This window comes from Lissotriton vulgaris, chromosome 12 (genome assembly GCF_964263255.1).
Source record: "Lissotriton vulgaris chromosome 12, aLisVul1.2, whole genome shotgun sequence".
Taxonomy (NCBI): Eukaryota; Metazoa; Chordata; class Amphibia; order Caudata; family Salamandridae; genus Lissotriton; species Lissotriton vulgaris.
Genome location: NC_141700.1, coordinates 37,077,537 through 37,097,715, shown reverse-complemented (window position 1 = coordinate 37,097,715; position 20,179 = coordinate 37,077,537). Strand labels below are relative to the sequence as shown.

General features: G+C 45.5%; 1 protein-coding gene across 1 annotated transcript in view; it reads right to left on the bottom strand.

Moving 5' to 3' along the window:
• Positions 1-20,179, bottom strand: part of NWD1 (NACHT and WD repeat domain containing 1) — a 71,457-nt gene that overhangs the window by 3,535 nt on the left and 47,743 nt on the right. Inside the window, exons 14-16 of the mRNA XM_086946330.1 lie at positions 3,149-3,425; positions 1,921-2,471; positions 557-662 (exon numbers count right to left, since the gene is read on the bottom strand). Of these exons, the coding sequence (XP_086802456.1) occupies positions 557-662; positions 1,921-2,471; positions 3,149-3,425 (934 nt within the window). The remainder of the gene's footprint in view (positions 1-556; positions 663-1,920; positions 2,472-3,148; positions 3,426-20,179) is intronic.

The following is a 20,179-nucleotide window of genomic DNA, read 5'->3' as shown; positions in this document are numbered from 1 at the left end:
GCGCGTATTAGGGATTGAAAACGGACACTGTTTGTGGTGGCACATCCAAGGGCTTGAAATGAGGACAGAAATGAGTGCACCATTGAAGGATTGGATTGACCGGGACTTCAGCATCCATAATGCTTTGGGTCATCAGACCGGCCCATCTGGGGGCTTGTAATTAACATTAGGAACTGAAGATGAAAACTTGAAACGCGTCAGGCGGACTGCATTCAATGGCTGTTTGATGGAAACTCCTAACAGTAGCCTGCTTGTACCCTTAATTAAAGGCTTGCCACCTTCAGTGCGCGTTTGAGTGCTGCTCAATTGTGGGCAAAGTTGGAGCTTGAATATATATATATATAAATATATATATATTTTTTATATATACACACACACTCAAACATGAGTGTGTGTATATATGTAGAGAGGGAAAAATAACATCATTTCAATTCAGACATGTCTGTATGTATTGTTGGTAATTTTATAAAACTGAGTGTGTTTCAGTAATTTGTCCTTCAGTAATCCTACAATTATTCCTCCATTTATAGAAAGAAAGTATATGATGGTTACTCACCACTGGAAACTTCCCAGACTTTAATTGCCCTGTCCTTTGCACCTGTGAAGATGTACTTGTCGTCTACAGAAAAACACGCACATTGGACACCTTGGAAAAAGAAACCCTGTCAAGGACGACAAAAATAACTCACTTAAAAGCTGTCACATTACTTTGGAGCTGTTACTTTTTTACACCGCTCTAAGGACTCCACCAGCACAGGAGACCTCTATGAAGTCATCCCATGATTGGTCATCCCCTGCCCAGCAGCAATTGATGCAGCGCTATGTCCAAGCCCTCGCCCATCACCATGTCTCTACAGACTCACCCAGCACCTCCCTGCTTCTTCAGTAGTTCATCCTCTCTGTAGTTGGCCACCGCTCTGTCTCTCTGTGAGCTAATCCAGCTGCAAGTCTCACCTGTAGTCATTCAGCACTGTGTTTCTCAATCAACTCCTGGACTCCATAAGAACTCCGGCAGTGTGCTGACTCCCAAGGAATTCATCCAGTGTCAAGCCTCAATAAGAACGTGTCAAACAATGACCCTGCTGTGATCTCATCTAGTGCTACACCTCGCTAGTAAGTTGTCCAATGCTATGTTTAATAACTCACCCAACAGCAGGCTTCTATAACTGCTCATCCAACAACACGTCTCTCTAGTAACACCTCTGGGACCATGCCGTTCTATACAGCACCTCTCCTCTATATGACCTCATCCAGCACATTGCCTCTTTATGACCTCAACCAGCACATATCCTCTTTATGACCTCATCCAGCACATTGCCTCTTTATGACCTCATCCAGCACCTCGCTTCTTTATGACCTCATCCAGCACCTTTCCTCTAAATGACCTCAACCAACACCTTGCCTCTTTATGACCTCATCCAGCACTGTGCCTCTTTATGACCTCGACCAGCACATTGCCTCTTTATGACCTCAACCAACACCTTGCCTCTTTATGACCTCATCCAGCACTGTGCCTCTTTATGACCTCATCCAACACCTTGCCTCTTTATGACCTCATCCAGCACCTTGCCTCTTTATGACCTCATCCAGCACCTTGCCTATTTAGGACCTCATCCAGTACCGTGCTTCTTTATATTCTCATCCAGCACCATGAGTCTCCAGTAGTCATCTAACTGTGTATTTCTGAGTGGACTCTTAGGCTGCGTAATAACGCCTCAGTTCTATAAGTCATCCTATGCCTTAATCTACTAGAACTCATACAACCTGGTCAAATCGGTGCGCCAGATGCAAAGACAGTGTTTCGTAGAGTGAGTCACCACATTTCTATAATTCCCTCTCTATGACGGTCTTAACGAATGCAAGAAACGTTTGATGGACTTCAGCCTATTGCACGTACAGACCCATCAAATGTGGACCAACCTTGTAGCACATTTCATGGTCCCAGTCTTTGTATTGTAAGTTCCAGAGACGCTGAATAGAGTCTTCACATCCACTCAGGGCAAAAAGCTCACTGTGACTTGTCTCAAGGCATGTCACCTTACTGGTGTGCCCCTCTAGCGGCAGCGCTGTGGCAGTCTGACACTCATAAACAGCTAAGTCTCCATCCACCGATCCGTAAAGAACCTGGCAGTCCGCATGAACCGCCACCTTAGTAAGAGCTGCATGGAGCCCAGGGTGGATGGTGTACAGTGGTCCCTGCATCGCTGGGCAAGGTGTCTCTGTGCCAATGCCAAACACAAGGATCAAATCGAGGTAGGCCAGGGCCAGCCTCTCTTCCTGCTTGCTGATTGCTATGCAGCTGATAGGCTGTTGAGTCTCTGGGGGTGGGAGGCAGGTGACATCTTGCCTGGAGCCCAGCGGGAAGATGAGAACAGTGCCAGACACCAGTCCACTGAAAAGCAGCCTTTTATTTGGTGCCACCTCCAAGCACCTCACCTCCGCCGACGCATCGAGAACGTCCACAGTCGTACCTGCAACAAGAGAATTACTGTGAGTGGCATGGAAAGGATCTCCTGGAAAAATGATGTTATCCACCTTTGAAATGAGTACTACTTACCACTTGCGAATGAGTAAAGTAAACGCTTTCTTACATTAACAAAATAATCAGTCCATGTCTCCCTGTACTCCTGGACTCTGCTTGCCTGGCAATAGCCATGTTTCAGAACTCTACTTGTAATTAAAATGCTAACCCCGAATGGTCTGGAAATGGGTAAATGTATCCTGAGTATCTTTAAAATTAATAGCTACCCAACAATTCTCAGCTATCTGCAGAAGCAAATGATACCTTGGAAAAGAATGGGAAGGCCTTGAAAAATATGACACATGTCCTAGCTTGACAAGAACAATAACATTAAAGAGTTGTATCCAATTTTAACCTTTTATGTCGACTGTCTTAAACAAAATGGCTCTCCCCATCAGCCTCAGGGGGCTGCAGCAGCATACTGGGATGCTTGCCTGAGGTGATATTACTCAAAGAAAGCACGTGGATGTATCAAAGATGTTGTGCCAAACTTTTCCAAGCTGTCAACCTTGCAGGCCTTTCGGTGCCTATTAGTGCAGACCCTGGAATGCCCAGCCTACAATGACACGTCAGCATTGATAATGAAATTGAAGGCTTTGCAGCACACCGCACTCCCCAAAGTTATACCTTCTAGAGAGTCCCAGATTATGATCTTGTGCTTGTCTCCGGTCTTTAGAAAGTACACCAGGTCGCCGCCATTGGAGAGAGTAGTGCATTCGGTGCGGTCCTGGAAGGGCAGCACTGTTTTGTGTTTCTGGTCATAGTCCAGATTCCATACTTTAAGGTAGTACGCGCTCCTGGATGCAGACATAAGGGCGCCTTCGTACAAGGCCAGCAGAGTCACGGGCATCCCCATGCCATCAAAGGAATCCAGCAGCTCCCCTGATTTCGACAAACTCCAAACCTGCAAATGTAGGACAAGGGAGGAGACATTATTAGATCAGTGAGTCGAAGTAAAGTAAATGTGACTTGAGATTGAAACATTTCATGTCTAAAGTGGTGGTGAGAATCCCTGCTGGTTGTACCATGTTGTGTTTCTTTCTATGGATGGGCAAACCTATTCAAATATGAGTGGGTAGTGTCACTTAGATACGCGGCATCTCTCTGAGCGCAGACCAAAGCCTGACATTCTTGATGTGGGTTTATAAAGAACAAAGTTTGACGAGGTAATTAATTGTGAGGCTGTTCTTTATTCATGAGATATTGTTACTTCATCTCAAAATAAATCGTTTGAATGAACATAAATCCGTCTATTTTCTTCAGACATGTCTCCCGATGCATTTCGGGCAAAAAGCCCTTCGTCAGGGGAAGTATCTACAAAATTAATAAGTGAGGATGTCCTACAGGACACCAAACAAACAGGATAATATCCCATCATCTGTGAACCTAATGTGCAAGAATTGAAGGTGTCAAAGGATGAAACCCAGGGAAAAGCCCCCGCGCTTACCAAAAATCTTGAATAATGTGATGAAAACTAAATTATAAGGTGACTGTGTCGAAAAAATAAAGACTTTGACATGCAGATGTGACGAAGAGGTGCAAACCAAAATGTGCATGTGCCTCTTCTTTTGTACATTTTCGTTTGCACCTCTTTGGGCACAGCTTTGGGCTGTGCTCAGGGGGATGTCGCTTATCTTAGTGACAGTACCCACTCGTACAGCGGAGCCCGAGCAACCTTGGCCGATGTACGGTGGAGCTGTTCTATACAGCTATAGAGGAGTCTGGCCCCTTGGCCGTCACATACCCAGCCGGTCATCTGACATTGTTTTCCTTGTCTCCCTGTCCTTGTATCCTTTCCCTCCCCCTCCTTCTTCTCCCTCTGTGTTTCTTTGATTCAAAATGATGTAACTATGTAACCGATAACTCGCTGATTCAAATGATATAACTATGTATCCTGTAACTTGCTGATCCTCATGTAAAGCGCTCTGATACCTGCTGGTCTAGCCAGCGCTATATAAAACTTTGCAAATAAAAATTAAAAAAGTATTTTGTTCCACACCCTGATCAGAGGGTGATACTCCTGATAGCACGCCACAACTTCAACATCTCCAGATTACCTTCGTAGTGCATGTTCTAACTACCTAAAAACCTATTCAAAGCCATCCAATGCTGTTTGTGAAATTCTTGGTTGAAATATGTGTGTTACTGGGTCCTTTCAAAGAAGGCCAGATGGTGTGAACTTTCAGATTTTGGGGATTTGTTCTGTCAACAAGAGGGGTTGTTCCTAGTTGGTTAGACACTTTACCTTGAACAGTTGCACAAGCGGACAGAAGAAAGGAGGGAGGTAGGCCCCTTGCATCAGAAGCATGGCACCCAGTTACATACGAGGATGGAACTCCTCAGGTGCGGACACAGAATTACACACAGGTGCACCAATGTTGCTGTAATCTAAAGAGGTTGCATAATTGTGCACAACGATGGGAGATTCTGACACAGTGGTGGTATATTTTGGCACAGCCATGTGTTATACGGCACACAGGTGACACACTATTTCACAGTGATGGGGTGTTCAAGTTCAAGTTCGGGCATTTGTATAGCGCACTGCTCACCCAGAGGGTCTCAAGGCGCTTGGGGAAGGGGTTCATTGATTGTCGAATAGCCAGGTTTTAAGTTCTTTTCTGAAGGAGATGTGGTTTTGAGTAAGTCGGAGGTGAGTGGGGAGTGAGTTCCAGGTCTTGGCAGCAAGGAAGGAGAAGGATCTGCCACCCATGGTGGATTTACGGATGCGTGGGACAGCGGCGACGGCTTGATTGGATGATCTTAGTTGTCGGGTGGGTTTGTAGAAGGACAGTCGAGTGTTGAGGCATTCGGGTCCTAGATTGTAAAGGGCCTTGTGTGCGTGGGTGAGAAGGTGGAATGTAATTCTTTTGTTGACGGGAAGCCAGTGGAGGTCTTTTAGGTGTCCGGTGATGTGGTCTTGGTGAGGAATGTCTAATATGAGTCTCGCTGATGCGTTTTGGATGCGTTGTAGTTTTTTCTGTAGTTTTGCTGTGATTCCGGCGTATAGTGTGTTACCATAATCCAGTCGACTCGTGACCAATGCGTGGGTGACAGTCTTTCTTGTCTCGAGGGGGATCCAGCGGAAGATCTTTTTGAGAATGCGAAGTACGTTGAAGCAGGAGGATGAGACTGCGTTGACTTGTCTGGACATCGAGAGAGATGAGTCTAGGATAAAGCCAAGGTTACGGGCATGGTCTGTGGGTGTGGGTGCTGTGCCCAGGGCGGAAGGCCACCAAGAGTTGTCCCAGGCAGAGGGGGAAGATCCTAGGATGAGCACTTCCGTTTTGTCTGAGTTGAGTTTTAGGCGGCTATGTTTCATCCATTCGGCTACTTCTTTCATGCCTTCGTGGAGATTGTTCTTGGCGGTGTTAGGGTCTTTGGTGAGGGAAAGGATGAGCTGGGTGTCGTCGGTGTAGTAGATGATGTTAAGGTTGTGATGACGTGCGATGGAGGCGAGTGGACTCATGTAAACGTTGAAGAGTGTTGTGGCACTTTGAAGCAAAAATATGACACGCTGATGGACAATAATACGAACTACTGGCACAGTGGTAGGCAACTGGGTAAAGTGGCGGCACACTGGCAAAACAATGGGATATTCTGGCACTGCGCTGGCATGGGCTAGCATCAAGACAGCCTGTTCTGGCATAGTGATGGGATTTTATGGCACTTTGGTCAAGTAAATTGCACATTGATGCAATATTTTTTGTCAGTAGCAAGATTTCTGTCAGAGTGATGGGCATTCTTGACTAGTGGTAAGGCATTCTGACAATTATGTTGCGTTCTACCACAGAGATGGCATAGTTCGGCAATGATGGCACGTTCTGTCATTGTGTGATGTTCCAGTACAGTGATGAGATATTCTGTCCCAATATAGGACATATTCTGGCAGCACAATGGCATATTTTGGCAAAATGATAAGTATATTTTGATGTATTTATGGGGTATTGTGAATGAATAATGCTGACATTCTGGCACAGTGATGGGCGTTCTAGTACAGTGATTGGCTATTCTGGCACAGTGATGGGCATTCTAGCTCAATGATTGGCTATTTTGGCACAGTGATGAGCATTCTAGCTCAATAATTGGCTATTCTGGCACATCGATGGGTATTCTGGTAAAACAAAGGTATACCTTGTAAAGTTAAGTAATATTTTGGCACAAAAAGGGTATTCTGATAAAAGATGGCATATTCTAGCACAGGGATGGTATGTTGTGGCACAGTGATTGGAATGTCTGAAAAGAGCGGGTATACTCTAGAACACGTGTTACATAGAAGCACACAGCTATGTAGTTTACTGATATACAGATGAAGATATCCTAGCACAGTGATAGGTGATCCTGCATAATGTTTCTATACTGTGAAACACAGATGGAATATTGGCCACATAATGATGTATTTTGACACAGTTAAGGCATTTTTGCATAGGGCTGGCAGAGAGGTCAGTATTACACCACTCAGTCAAGGCCTCCTTGCATACATTTACTGTTAGTTTTCTGGTGTTTCCCTCGTGTTTTCCAAATCCGATTAGGATAAAGACTCTCCTTATCATGTTATACCCATAAGGTCCAGCCCACAGGTGCAAGCACAATACCCTATTAAACTTGAAGCTAAACCCCCCGGTTAAGGAGATTTTAGTACAATTAGAGTATCAGGGTGTAATTCAACCTTGTGTCTCCCCTATGAGTAATCCATTGTTTCCTGTGCTTAAACCATATTATTTGCATACTCTTGGACTACTGACAATTAAACAGTCACACATACACTTTTGCTGTACTAAATTCCCACAGCTCAGATTTTATCAAAAACATTGTTCTTAAATAATGCAAAACTACATTGGCCAGTTCCACAGTTTTTTTCTGTCTAAATATAGCGCCCGAAAGCCACAATTTAGCAGCCTTCACTGTGCTCGGGCCCAGGAAAATTCTGTACGCTCCCACACAAGTATAATAATAAACATGATAATCCTGAGCTTATACAGCGCCTAGTTACACTAATCAGTGTGTCCCCGCGCTAGTCATTGGCCCTCAGCATCCCACTGTTACAGCCTCCACAAGCCCACTCCAATGGAACTAGTTCCTAGTGAATAGATACGTTTTTAATTCTTTACGGAAAACCACCTCAGCGGTTTCCGCGCTGAGCCTAAGGGGTAGGGCATTCCAACCACGGGCAGCCAAAAAATGGAAGGATCTTTCTCCCATTCTGGCCCTTCTGATTTTGGGAATCTGCATTATGCCAGCCCCTTGCGATCGCAACAGCCGAGCAGGAGTGTACGATGTAAGCAAATTGCGCAGGAAGCGAGGACCTTTCCCCTGCGCAATCCTATGGCTGACGCAGAGGGCTTTATACAGGATACACTCCCTAATGGACAACCAATGCAGCGATTCCAAGGCTTATTTAGAGGCGGCTCTCTTGGGTAGCAGCAACACCAAACGGGCGGCAGCATTCTGAATATGTTGTAGTCTCTGAAGACACTTCACATTAGCTCCCAAATAAAGGACATTCCCATAGTCCAGCCTGGAAGTAACCAAGCCATGGACCAGGGCTTTCCTAGCTGTCACCGGGAGCAGATCAAGTGTCTTTCTGAGACTACGCAGAATGCCGAAGCAAGTTCCGGCCACACGTTTGGTGTGATATTCATAGGAGATTTTAGAATCAATCCAAATTCCAAAAGTTTTAACTTGATCCTTGGGTACAGGTAAAGGACCCAATGACTGGGGCCACCAGGCCGATGTCCAGACTGACGGGGAGTTGCCCACAATCAGCACCTCCGTTTTATCGCCATTCAGTCTGAGACAATTACCAGCCATCCATCCGGCCAGATCTTGGAGACAAGACGCATAATTGCTGGCTGCACGCTCAGCCTGCTGTGTCAAAGCCACAACCAGCTGCGTATCATCTACATATGTCACCACTTCCACTCCATATTGCTCAGTTATTAGCGCCACAGGCTCCACATAAAGATTAAAAAGGGTATGGCTCAGGCTGGAGCCCTGAGGAACGCCTTGATCCAGGTTGAAAGCCTTAGACCTATGGGGCCCTTGCTCAACACGAAAACTACGTTCGTAGAGAAAAGATTCCAGCCAGTCCCATGCCTTCCCTACCACTCCACCCTTCCTCAGACACTGCAGCAAGGTGTGATGCGCCACAGTGTCGAACACGGCACTGAGATCAAGGAGAATCAGTGCCGTGTCTGACCCTCATCCACAAGTCTCCGTAAGGCCTCTGTGGAGAAGAGCAAGGCAGACTCCGTAGAGTGGCAGGCACGAAAACCCACCTGAGAAGGATGTAAGAGCCTATGAGCTTCAATATGAGCTGTTAGTTGCTGATTATCCAACTTTTCAGCTATCTTAGCAAAATAAGGAAGGAGTGATATTGGCCGCAGGTTACTCAACTGGTCTATCCTGATCTGTGGCTTTTTCTTAAGTGGAAGAACAACTGCTTCCTTCCATGTTATCGGCACCTTACCAGAACCAAATGATAACTCTAGAAGGTAACTAATATAAGGTAATAAGGCCTCAATATTTCCTCTCAGGATTTTAGCTGGAGCAGGGTCTTTAGGTGAGCCAGATTTCACACCTCTAGCTACTTTGAGCAGCAGATCCTCATCTGGAACCATGAACGCCTTCAGGCATTCTTTTTCCATTAACCCACCCAAAGGTATCTCCTCACTACCGGAACAAACCCTAGCCTACTCCGGGAAGGTAAAGTAAATATCCTTCACTTTGTTGGAGAAATATTCTGCTATCTGGTTACATGATTCTACAGAACCAGCCTCCGGTTCCCCAATAGATGCCAGTGAGGATAACTCTTTATATACCAAGAACAGTTCCTTAGCGGAACAAACCGCCTTGTCAATCCGCTCTGTGCAGTAGGCGGAGTGGGTTTTCCTTTTCAAGGCATGGTACCTCTTAAGGCTAGATTTATATACCTTCTCCTGGGCTGGCAGGTACCCATTTCTCCAGCTTCTTTCGAGACGCTTACACACAGTCTTAGCCTCCTTTAATTACAATGCAGCAGATTTAGTTTGCCGCATGGGACCCGTGTTGGACCAAGGAGCTGTCTTGTCCAGAGAGAGCTGAATGCGATGGTCCAAGGCTTCACAAGCACTATCAATCACCAAACCAAATCCTTCAGGGGGCCCACCCTGAGCCAGGGCGATACAAAAGTTCTCAGAAGAGAACTTAGCCAATTTTCTCTGCCTTATATTAGTGCCTCCCAGTTTCCCAGAGGTATTGCCCGTGATATAGTTAATATGAAATGGCACCAAAAAATGGCCGTCCAAACCATCGGCACAGGAGGATCAATTTTAAGAGCTTCCCAGTTACAAAAGATAGAGTCCAGAAGATGTCCCAACCGGTGTGTGGGAAGCTCAGATTTTAATACTAATTGCAGAGTTGATAAATCCTGTCAAAGCTCTAGGCAGGAGCATTAGAGGCATCCTCAAAGTGCAGGTTCAGATCCCCTAACAGAATAAACTTCTCATATCGCATAGCGGGGGCCAATAAGTTATGTATGAGGCTCGCAGAGAATTGAGTGCTGCCAACCGGCGGTCTGTAAACTAAAAGACCCTTGATTATATAATTATTTGACACTGTTAAAGAAAAGGCGCCAGCTTCACTATCAGATATTGTCGCTGGTTCCAAAGTGCACTTAATATTGCCCTTAGGGATCACAGCGATCCCTCCCCCCCTCCCGCATGGTCTATCCAACCTGCATATCCCATATCCCGGGGGTGGAGCATCTAGTATTTCAGGGGTCGAATCCTCATCTAACCAGGTCTCCGTTATAAAAAGAATGTCCAACTGACTATCAACCAGAAGCTCACGTGTTTCCACACTATGCTTCTTAAGAGACCTACTATTGATTAGGGTGCATCTAAGCTCCTTGTCAGTCCCTCCTGTCCGTAAAAAAACATTAGTAGAGAACCCACAGTGCCTACAATCCTTGGTGTGGCCTACCCTACTAGGGTCCATACTATGTTTCCAATTGACCATCGTACCAGTGCGGAGTGCCCACAGCTCCTGCCGCGAGTAGGTATGGCCTACCTGAACTCCTCCAGGGGTCCTGGCCCCAGGACCCGTCCGGCCGCGGACGGGCGCAGACGGGCTTGCCTTTGGCGCGCCCGCTGCGCGGTTGCTGGGGCATGTGAAATTTAAGCAGGATTCTCCCCTGCAACTAGAGCGCTAACGTGCAAAACCGGAAGTGCCTGACTCTACCTACCACGCCCTCCGCGCAACGGTACTAGCTACCGCGTCGGACCAGGGCGGGTAGGACAGGTCACCGAGATCAGGCCTTCGTTACTCCCAGGTAAGGCTAAAAGCGCCCAGTAAGCGCGTGTGCAGCAGGCTTAGTTTTCCCCCTTGTCAACTGTCAAAGTGTCCCCTTCACGCATAAAACATAAAGTGCACAAATCTCTAAAATTGCATCTGGTCCGAGTAAAAGCAATGTAAAAGTGGGATCACCTTAGGCCAACAAACGAGTTCAGGAGGAAGCTGCCACCAACTCCCTTTCCTCGCAGCGCCGCCGCCGGTCCAAGCAGAATTTAAGCAGGATTCTCCCCTGCAACTAGAGCGCTAACCTGCAAAACCTGAAGTGCCTGACTCTACCTACCACGCCCTCCACGCAACGGTACTAGCTACCGCGTCGGACCAGGGCGGGTAGGACAGGTCACCGAGATCAGGTTTTCGTTACTCCCAGGTAAGGCTAAAAGCGCCCAGTAAGCGCGTGTGCAGCAGCTTTAGTTTTCCCCCTTCAACTGTCAAAGTGTCCCCTTCACGCATAAAACATAAAGTGCACAAATCTCTAAAATTGCATCAGGTCCGAGTAAAAGCAATGTAAAAGTGGGATCACCCTAGGCCAACAAACGAGTTCAGGAGGAAGCTGCCACCAACACCAACCCCCAGTCCAGGTCTGTTTGCTGCCTGTGTAACTTCAGTTTTGCAAGAACATGACATACAAGCATTGTCATACGTTGATGGCATTTACCTAACAGATGATGATCTAAACTCACATTTGGGCAGGGAGGATTGCATTATTCTGGGATTTGCTAAAAATGGCTATAAATTCAATTTTTCAAAATATAAAATTTTCCGGCTCAGTGTCCTGTTTCTGGCATATGAATTATCAAATGAAGGCAAAAGCCTAGCGCCACATTTCTTAGAGAAATGTGCCATCTTACAGCCACCAAACCCTCTGAAAAAGCTTCTACCACCTTCGGGCTTCCTAAGTTTTGGAAGAACATGTATACCAACTATGCAAGAAACATTAAACCGTTGTACAATTTCATTTGTCCTGATTTTTTTAATAAACATTGAACTGATGAACCCTCTTCTATTCTCAGACACTTACAAAAAGACATGCATGAACTTAGACACTTACATACTTGTGTTAACACTACCAATATAGTGATCCAATAATTGCGAGTTCCAGTGGCTACAGATATATTTTGTTCAATGACGGCGAAACAGTACCAATTGTCTATAAGTCGCATTTATATTCTAATGATGAAATGCGTTTTGCATCCATTGAAAAAGTCTGACTGCTGTTCAGTCTGCTGTCCTAAAGGAACCTCCATTGGCTCAGGGGAAACACATAATTGTGGTATCCCCTATTTCAACCTTAGAGGCTGTCACCAAAGCTAGTGTAAAAATCCGAACATCCTAGATGGATACAGTGGGCCACTTATTCCACAGCTACTGATGTAGATTATGTTTTTGACCCTACTTTACAAGCACAGGCATACCTCTAGTAGGAACAAGTATACCAAGAGTCTATTGAAATGTTGCCAGTAGATCAGTACAATTTAATAATCTATACTTATAGGTTAGCCCCGTTTGCGGTTGGTACTAAGTACAAATACTCGGCAGCATGCACTGCAGTACAGGGTGTCATGAAAGATGGTGTATTTCAGACACAAAAACGTGTACAGAAATTCTAGGTGACTGTACCGCTCAGCTAGCTGATTTGAAAGCTTTAGTTCTGGTATTACAGAATACGGATCCTGAATTCCCCATGCTCATAGTGTGTGATTTATATTACGGTGTCCAGGCCTTTAATGTAAATTTACCTTATTGGTGCTTGAGTGGATTCCTAATTCTAAAGGAAAGGCTCTTGAGCTGAAATTGCTTTGGGGAAAGGTCATCATTAAAGGATGCTTTGCCAGAGGCTCATGTTATTCATACATTGAGTCATCAACATGTTGGTGTACACATTGTAGGGAATTCCTTGGCTGATAGATCCAGCTGGATCACCAAAGCTAGTGATCTTTTCGCCCCCTCTCCAAATTTCCCCGTTCTCGCCACAGCAAGTCACACAGGTGGTTCAATACCTCCCTGAAATCCCAGCCGCTTAAACTGCATCAGATGGAACGCAGGTGGAGGCGTTTTTACCTACCACTCGACAGAGAGGCTTACGTTGAGGCACGAAAAATATTCAAAAGTGCTATTATAGCTGCGAAATCTTCATACTTCTCTGAAAGAATCTCTGTTGCTCCCAACAAGTCCAAGGAAATATTCAGAATTATGGGCGAGTTGACGTCTGATGCCAGAACTCTCCCTTTCCAGGTCCCCACCCAACAATCCTGTGATGCTTTAAATAGCTTTTTCACTGAAAAGATCATTAAGATCAAGAACACTATCCCCCCTGCCCCCCTGCTGCTCCACTTGCCCCCTCCCTTGGTAACCCATGCTCACTGTCACACTTCCCCCTCCTCGACTCTCCTTCCCTCGCCAAACTTGCCTCTCGAGTCAAATCTGGCTTCCCCAATGATTGTTGCCCCCCCTCTGTCTTCAGGGACATTTGCTTGGCTCTGCCCAACTGCATCTTGCCTCTACTGAACACCTCTCTTGAGGCCGGCATTGTACCCAACTCCTTCAAGGAGGCTGCCTTGGTACCATTGCTGAAAAAACCCGGAGCCGATCCAGAGGACCTTGCCAACTATCGGCCTATTTCTCACCTGCCTTATTTTTCTAAGATCTTGGAGGCACATGTCACCTGCTGCCTCTCTCAGTTCATCGAGTCCTCCGGCTACCTTGAGCCTAACCAAGCTGGCTTCAGACCTGCCCACTCTACTGAGGCTGTGATCTTAGCGGTTATGGACTCTCTCAGGAGCAATGCCGACAAAGTGTCTTCTCAGGCCCTGATCCTTCTGGACTTGTCGGCAGCGTTCGACACGGTGGACCATAACATCCTTCTCCACCGTGTGTAGAGCAAGCCGGCATCCGGGGTTCGGCCCTGGTCTGGATTAAATCCTTCTTGACAGGCAGAACCCAGGCTGTTCACCTGGGTCCTTTCACGGCTACTAGGGAACCATTCATCTGTGGAGTGCCTCAGGGTTCCTCTCTGTTTCCCCTGCTTTTTAATCTTTATCTTCGCCCGCTCATCCATTCCCTGAAGAGCTGGGACATTACCGTCTTCAATTACGCAGACGACCTGCAAATCATCTTTCCTCTTAACACCTCTAATGCAGCTCTCGACTGTCAGGCGGTTATGTTACATATCCAGCAATGGATGAACCTCAATCAGCTCAAGCTGAACCCAGGGAAGACTGAACTAATTCTTCCTGGCAGTAGCTCCATTCATTGGGGCCCACAGTTTTGGCCTACAGAGTTGGGCCCCCCGCCCATCCCGGCTAAATCGGCAAAGAGCCTGGGGGTTATCATAGACTCAGAGCTCTCCCTCAAGCCTCAGGTTGGTGCAGTCGTATCTTCGTGTATGTTTCAGCTTTGGAGAATCAGGAAAGTTTCCCACCTACTCGGATGTATGATGTTACCACGCGTACTTTTAGCACGCATACCATTACCACAGATTTTTTACAACGCAGGTCATTTTACCACGGATACCATTACAACGCAATACACTACAACGCAGATACTATTACAACGCAGACCATTACAACGTAAGTATAATTATAGGTAAGTATATAATATTAATATATAATATAAATAATTATTTTTGAATTTAAAATTTAAATTATTTATTATTTAATTAATGAAAAAAAATTAAATCAAATTATTTTTAGTGTTAAATTTGTAAATATATATTAAAAATACCCCTCTACCCCAAAACCCAAACCCAGCCCTTAAACCTAAAAATACCCCTGTACCCCAAAACCCAAACCCAGCCCTTAAACCTATAAATTCCCCTGTACCCCAAAACCCAAACCCAGCCCTTAAACCTAAAAATACCCCTGTACCGCAAAACCCAAACCCAGCCCTAAAACCTAAAAATACCCCTGTACCCCAAAACCCAAACCCAGCCCTAAAACCTAAAAATACCCCTGTACCCCAAAACCCAAACCCAGCCCTAAAACCTAAAAATACCCCTGTACCCCAAAACCCAAACCCAGCCCTAAAACCTAAAAATACCCCTGTACCCCAAAACCCAAACCCAGCCCTTAAACCTAAAAATACCCCTGTACCCCAAAACCCACCCCAGCCCTAAAACCTAAAAATACCCCTGTACCTCAAAACCCAAACCCAGCCCTAAAACCTAAAAATACCCCTGTACCCCAAAACCCAAACCCTGCCCTAAAACCTAAAAATACCCCTGTACCCCCAAACCCAGCCCTAAAACCTAAAAATACCCCTGTACCCCAAAACCCAAACCCAGCCCTAAAACCTAAAAATACCACTGTACCCCAAAACCCAAACCCAATACCCCTAATAAATGTTATTTAAAAAAGATAATATTAACAATAAACTTACCTAAACTTACGATGTAATGGTATGCGTTGTAATAGTACCTGCGTTGTAGAGTAATGCGTTGTAAAGGTATCCGTGGTAATGGGTTTTGCGTGGTAATGGATCCGTGGTAACGGTACTGCGTGCTAAAAATTGCGTGGTAACAGTTACATACCACCTACTATCGCCTGAAGCCCTGACACAAGTTCTGATCGCCCTTGTGCTCTCCCGTCTGGATTTTTCCAACTCCTTGTATCATGGCCTACCGAAACTGTCAGGTTGTAAAACCAGCGCGCCTGCCTAAAACTACACTTCCCAGCAAGCTGTGGCTCTGAACTACTGTTCCCAGAATCCCCGGCGGAATCAGGATATCCCTGGGCGGAGCCTGACGTTCGGTGCTCGTGATTCTGTGAGTCGGAGGTAGCGGCTGCTCCTCTGCTCCCGGTGGTTCCTGGTTATTCTGAGGGATCCGTTTGAAGAGAGCTAGAGCCAACGTTCTGGTAACATTTGTTAACGCGCTGCTAGCGCGTTCATACTGCTGAATAGATTTTGGCACTTACTGCGCAAATGGAGCAACGCTGTTTTGTTTGTTCTGTGCCTCGCGGCTGCGAGGGAGAGAAGCCTACGTTCCGGTAACTTTGTTAACGCGCTGGCTAGCGCGTTCTTCCAGCTGATCAGTTTTGTGCTTTCTGTTCAAGTGGAGCAACGCTGTCTGTTTATTCTTTGCCTCGCGACTGCGAGGGAGTTTTGGAAAGGGAATTACTGTGTTCTGTTGGCAAGCGCCAGGAGAGGGTCATCTGGAGTGAGCCTGTACCCGTTGTTTTGGAGGTGCAAGTGGCGGAGTGCAGGGGGGGGAGTCGGACCTCCGCACTATCGTCACGAAGCTGAGGGTACTTTATTGGACAAGTGGATTTAAATACCAAAGCGGATGACAGTAGTGAAGGAACTACGTCATGCCGTGTTTGGGTTACCTTATTTGTGTTCAATGAACTGAAGGATACTAATGTACTGTCTTATACAATAGGAGGTACTCATAACAGAGTTAATGCACAGGCGTGCTACTTAAGTCCTGGTGCAATTAACGATTAATTTGGATCTATTCTTCAAAGCCTTTTTGTACTATGGGGTATGTTGATATCAACAAAGAAGGCTTTTATTCTTGAAGTGTTACTGCTTGTTGGTAATACGTTCTTTGTGTTGTGCAGGAAGGAAGGAAGACGGGAGAGACAGCACTAGGGTGTTTTTGGGCACGTTTGCTACAGGTGAATCTAGGGGTTATTAGACTAGTGAGAATTACTGAGAGTAGGGTTAAGTATTGTATTAACCTTTGTATTTTTGTCTTACAGTTTCTTTATCCCTGCTGCCCCTTTCCTCCTCCTCTTTATTCTTTCTGGGTTTTTTCCCCTTTTGGGGTTTTTCCCTCGCCGTATCGTCTGAACACCCTGTGTTTATACTTCAGGGTGTTCGGAGGGTCCAGAGGTGGAGCATTGTTGCTGCAGGCGGATCCTGTGGAGTGTGAACCTGATAGAATCACGAGCCCAAGAAATTCACTCTGCCTGATCCGTTTGTAGCAGCAATGGCGTCTATGGAGGATGTGTTGCATGCTTTGGTCATGGTACAACAAGAATTGGCCTCCTCCAAGGCAGAGACCGCTGCCTTGCGGGAGAAGGTGGAACGTCTGAGTAGTAATCCTTTTAACGCTTCCGCTTCCTCTTCTAATGTCCAGGTCACTGTGCCTACGCCCATTCCGTTGGCTACTACTGAACAGTTCTCAGGGGACCCCCGTAAGGTACATGTGTTTATGACACAAATCCTCACGCATTTCTCATGTAAGCCTTCATCGTTCCCCACCAATCATTCTAGGGTGGCTTTTTTGATTTCGTATCTGGTGGGGGATGCGGCGGATTGGGTGGTACCTTTAGTAAAAAGAGACGATGCTATCCTGACTGATTGGGCAGCATTCAAAAATGAATTCGAGAGGGTTTTTGACCGACGAGCTACTACATTCAGTGCTGACAGAGAGTTGTTGACATTGAGACAAGGGAGGGGAGAACTAATAACGTATCTTACTGCTTTTAATAGACTTGTGGCAGAAGCAGAATGGCCCGAGGAGAAAAGGTTATCCTTATTTTATCAAGGGTTACATGATGACTTGAAAGATGTAGTGGCTCAGGTGGATCCACAACCTACTTCATTTGTGGATATGGTGAATTTGGTGTTGCCGTCTCACGGACAGGGGGTGTAACAGGAGAAGATGGGAAAGAGGAGCCTACAGTGGTGAAAGGAACACGCGGAAGGCCTCTGGGGCCACTGACAGCCTTCCAGAACCTATGGAGATAGGAGCACTCAGAGCTCCTTTGTCAAGAGAAGAGAGGGAAGCCAGAAGAGTACAGGGCCTATGCATGTACTGTGGGAAGAAGGGGCATTACGTCCGGGAATGTCCATCTAAACCCAAGTTTTCGGGAGATGTCAGTTGGTTTAAAAAGGTTGCTGTCTCTAATACAGTACAGGAAAGAGAGCAGAAGGAAGACCACAAGACTAGTGTAGAAGGGAGACATGAGTGGAAACTCACGTCTTTGTCCTCTATGGGTAATGATGAGACAGAGCCACATTTGGTGGTGGTAATGACACTAGAGTATGACCTAGAAAGACGTCAGGTGAGGGTAATGTTAGATTCTGGAGCGACTGGTAACTTCGTGGATAAAGGTTTGGTGAGGCGTCTAGCTTTACCTCGTGTCTCTAGGGAGATTCCAGAGGACGTGCTGGCAGTTGATGGGCAGCCTTTAACATCAGGTCAGATTACTGAAAGAACAGGCGAGTTGGGGTTGTCAGTGGGTTTTTTCCCCTTTTGGGGTTTTTCCCTCGCCGTATCGTCTGAACACCCTGTGTTTATACTTCAGGGTGTTCGGAGGGTCCGGAGTTGGAGCATTGTTGCTGCAGGCGGATCCTGTGGAGTGTGAACCTGATAGAAACACCTGCTCCATAGGCTGCAAGTTGTGCAGAATCAGGCGGCCCGACTAGCCTTTAAGACCCCGAAGTGGCAGTCTGCAAAACCACTGCTCTGTAAACTCCACTGGTTGCCGGTCGAACAGAGAGCCGCATTTAAGATCGGCTGCCTGACCTACATAGCTGTGACTGGTACGTCCCCCGTCTTTCTAAAGTCCCTAGTGACTCCTTACCGTCCGGCACGTAACCTTCGGTCCTCCCACCGTCAACTTCTGACTGCAGTCGCAATCAAACTCAAAAAATATGGTGGTTGCAGATTTGCTCATCTGGCTCCCAAACTCTGGAACCAGTTGTCGTTATCGCTCAAATCCTCCATGTCTCTGTTGGAATTCAGAAAACTTCTTAAAACCAATCTTTTTACACAGTCTGGCTAGCTCCCCCTCTCTACATCTCTCAGTACCACCCAGCGCCAGGAAACCTATGGAGACAGAGCGCTATACAAGTCTCCCTTAAGATAAGATAAGATAAGATAAGATGAAGCTGCCAAAGCGGCAGTTCAAACAATTTTCGTAGCTGCGATTACTTGTTCACTTACGAGAATAGATGAAGACATAATGGCTGCGGTCACTGCTTCACCTAGTGGTGAGCCCTTACTTTAAGGCTTTTCAGCAAAATACTCCTATCTGTTGAGACCTCAAATAACCCCCTTAGCCCACATTCCCCGGTTGGGTGATCAAGTGATATCCAACTGAGAGCACAGGTTAGAGTTGATGATATCTGCTCATGAGGGATTAGTGACTGCCCATGCTGGTGTGGCGGCTACAGTTTCTTTACTACAGAAATGCTACTGGTGGCAGGGTCCTTATAAACAAACTAAAAATGTTGTCCTTCACTGTGACATTTGTCAACAAGTTAAAAGTTTCACTGTTGCTCTCCCACCTCAGACACCTCTTTTAATTTCCAACAAGCCCTTGCAATGTCTTTTTTTGGATCATTGTGGACCACTTCACTCGGATGGTGCTTTTAAATGAATTTTAGAGGCTGTTGATTTCCGTTCTCGATTTTTATGGGTGTTGACACAGCGATCAGCTGACGCTCAAACTGTTATTAAAGATTTACAAGTCTTTATTGCCACTTATGCATTAGCAACATTCCTTTTGGACCAGGGACTGGCCTTCACTCACCTCTAAGGTGTACCGTGACACTATGGCACCCTTGATGTCATCATGAGGGAAGTTTGATAGTGAAATGGAAGAACAGTGATTTGAAGAGGTCCTTAAACAGCTAGAGTATTTATTTCAGGTTTTAATTGAATCCATCACCTATAACATGGATAGTGGACTGACTTTAATATGTATATATATATATATAAATATATATATATATATATATATATATATATATATATATATATATATATATATATATATATATATATATATATATATATATATTCGGTAAGCACAAACGCCAAAAACAAATTGATGTCTTGAATGACGAGGCAGGACCCATAGATAGTGCAGGTTTTTTCAATTTATTGTGCGACCCAACACCAGTCCGACATGACGCGTTTCGGCTCTTACAAGCCTTGATCACATGACACATACAGGTGGCTGATGTCCCTTATTTAAACTGCACAGTGCTCATTTGCATAATGAGAAGTGAAGACATACTTTGACACTTAATAGCATAATGCTGTTTGAATGCGATTGTGCAATTTCTCAATTTAAACAAACAAAAAGCTGTAATAGTTGTTTGTACAGTCAGTAGCCAAGTAAAATGTACTTTGGATTAATATGAGTCCAAAATTACAAATAGCCAGCAATGGGGGTACAGAGATAAAAACCATCATTTTAAATATTGTGCCTTTAAAACAATAAATATTCACTTTTACCACCCAAATACTGTTTAAAGTGCATTGTGTTTTACCGTGTGCAGGATTTAGCTGCAACAATAAATATAAATCAAAAATGCAATGTCTTATTTCGAAAAACAACTCATAAGAAATGATTTCCAAAATTGACAACAATA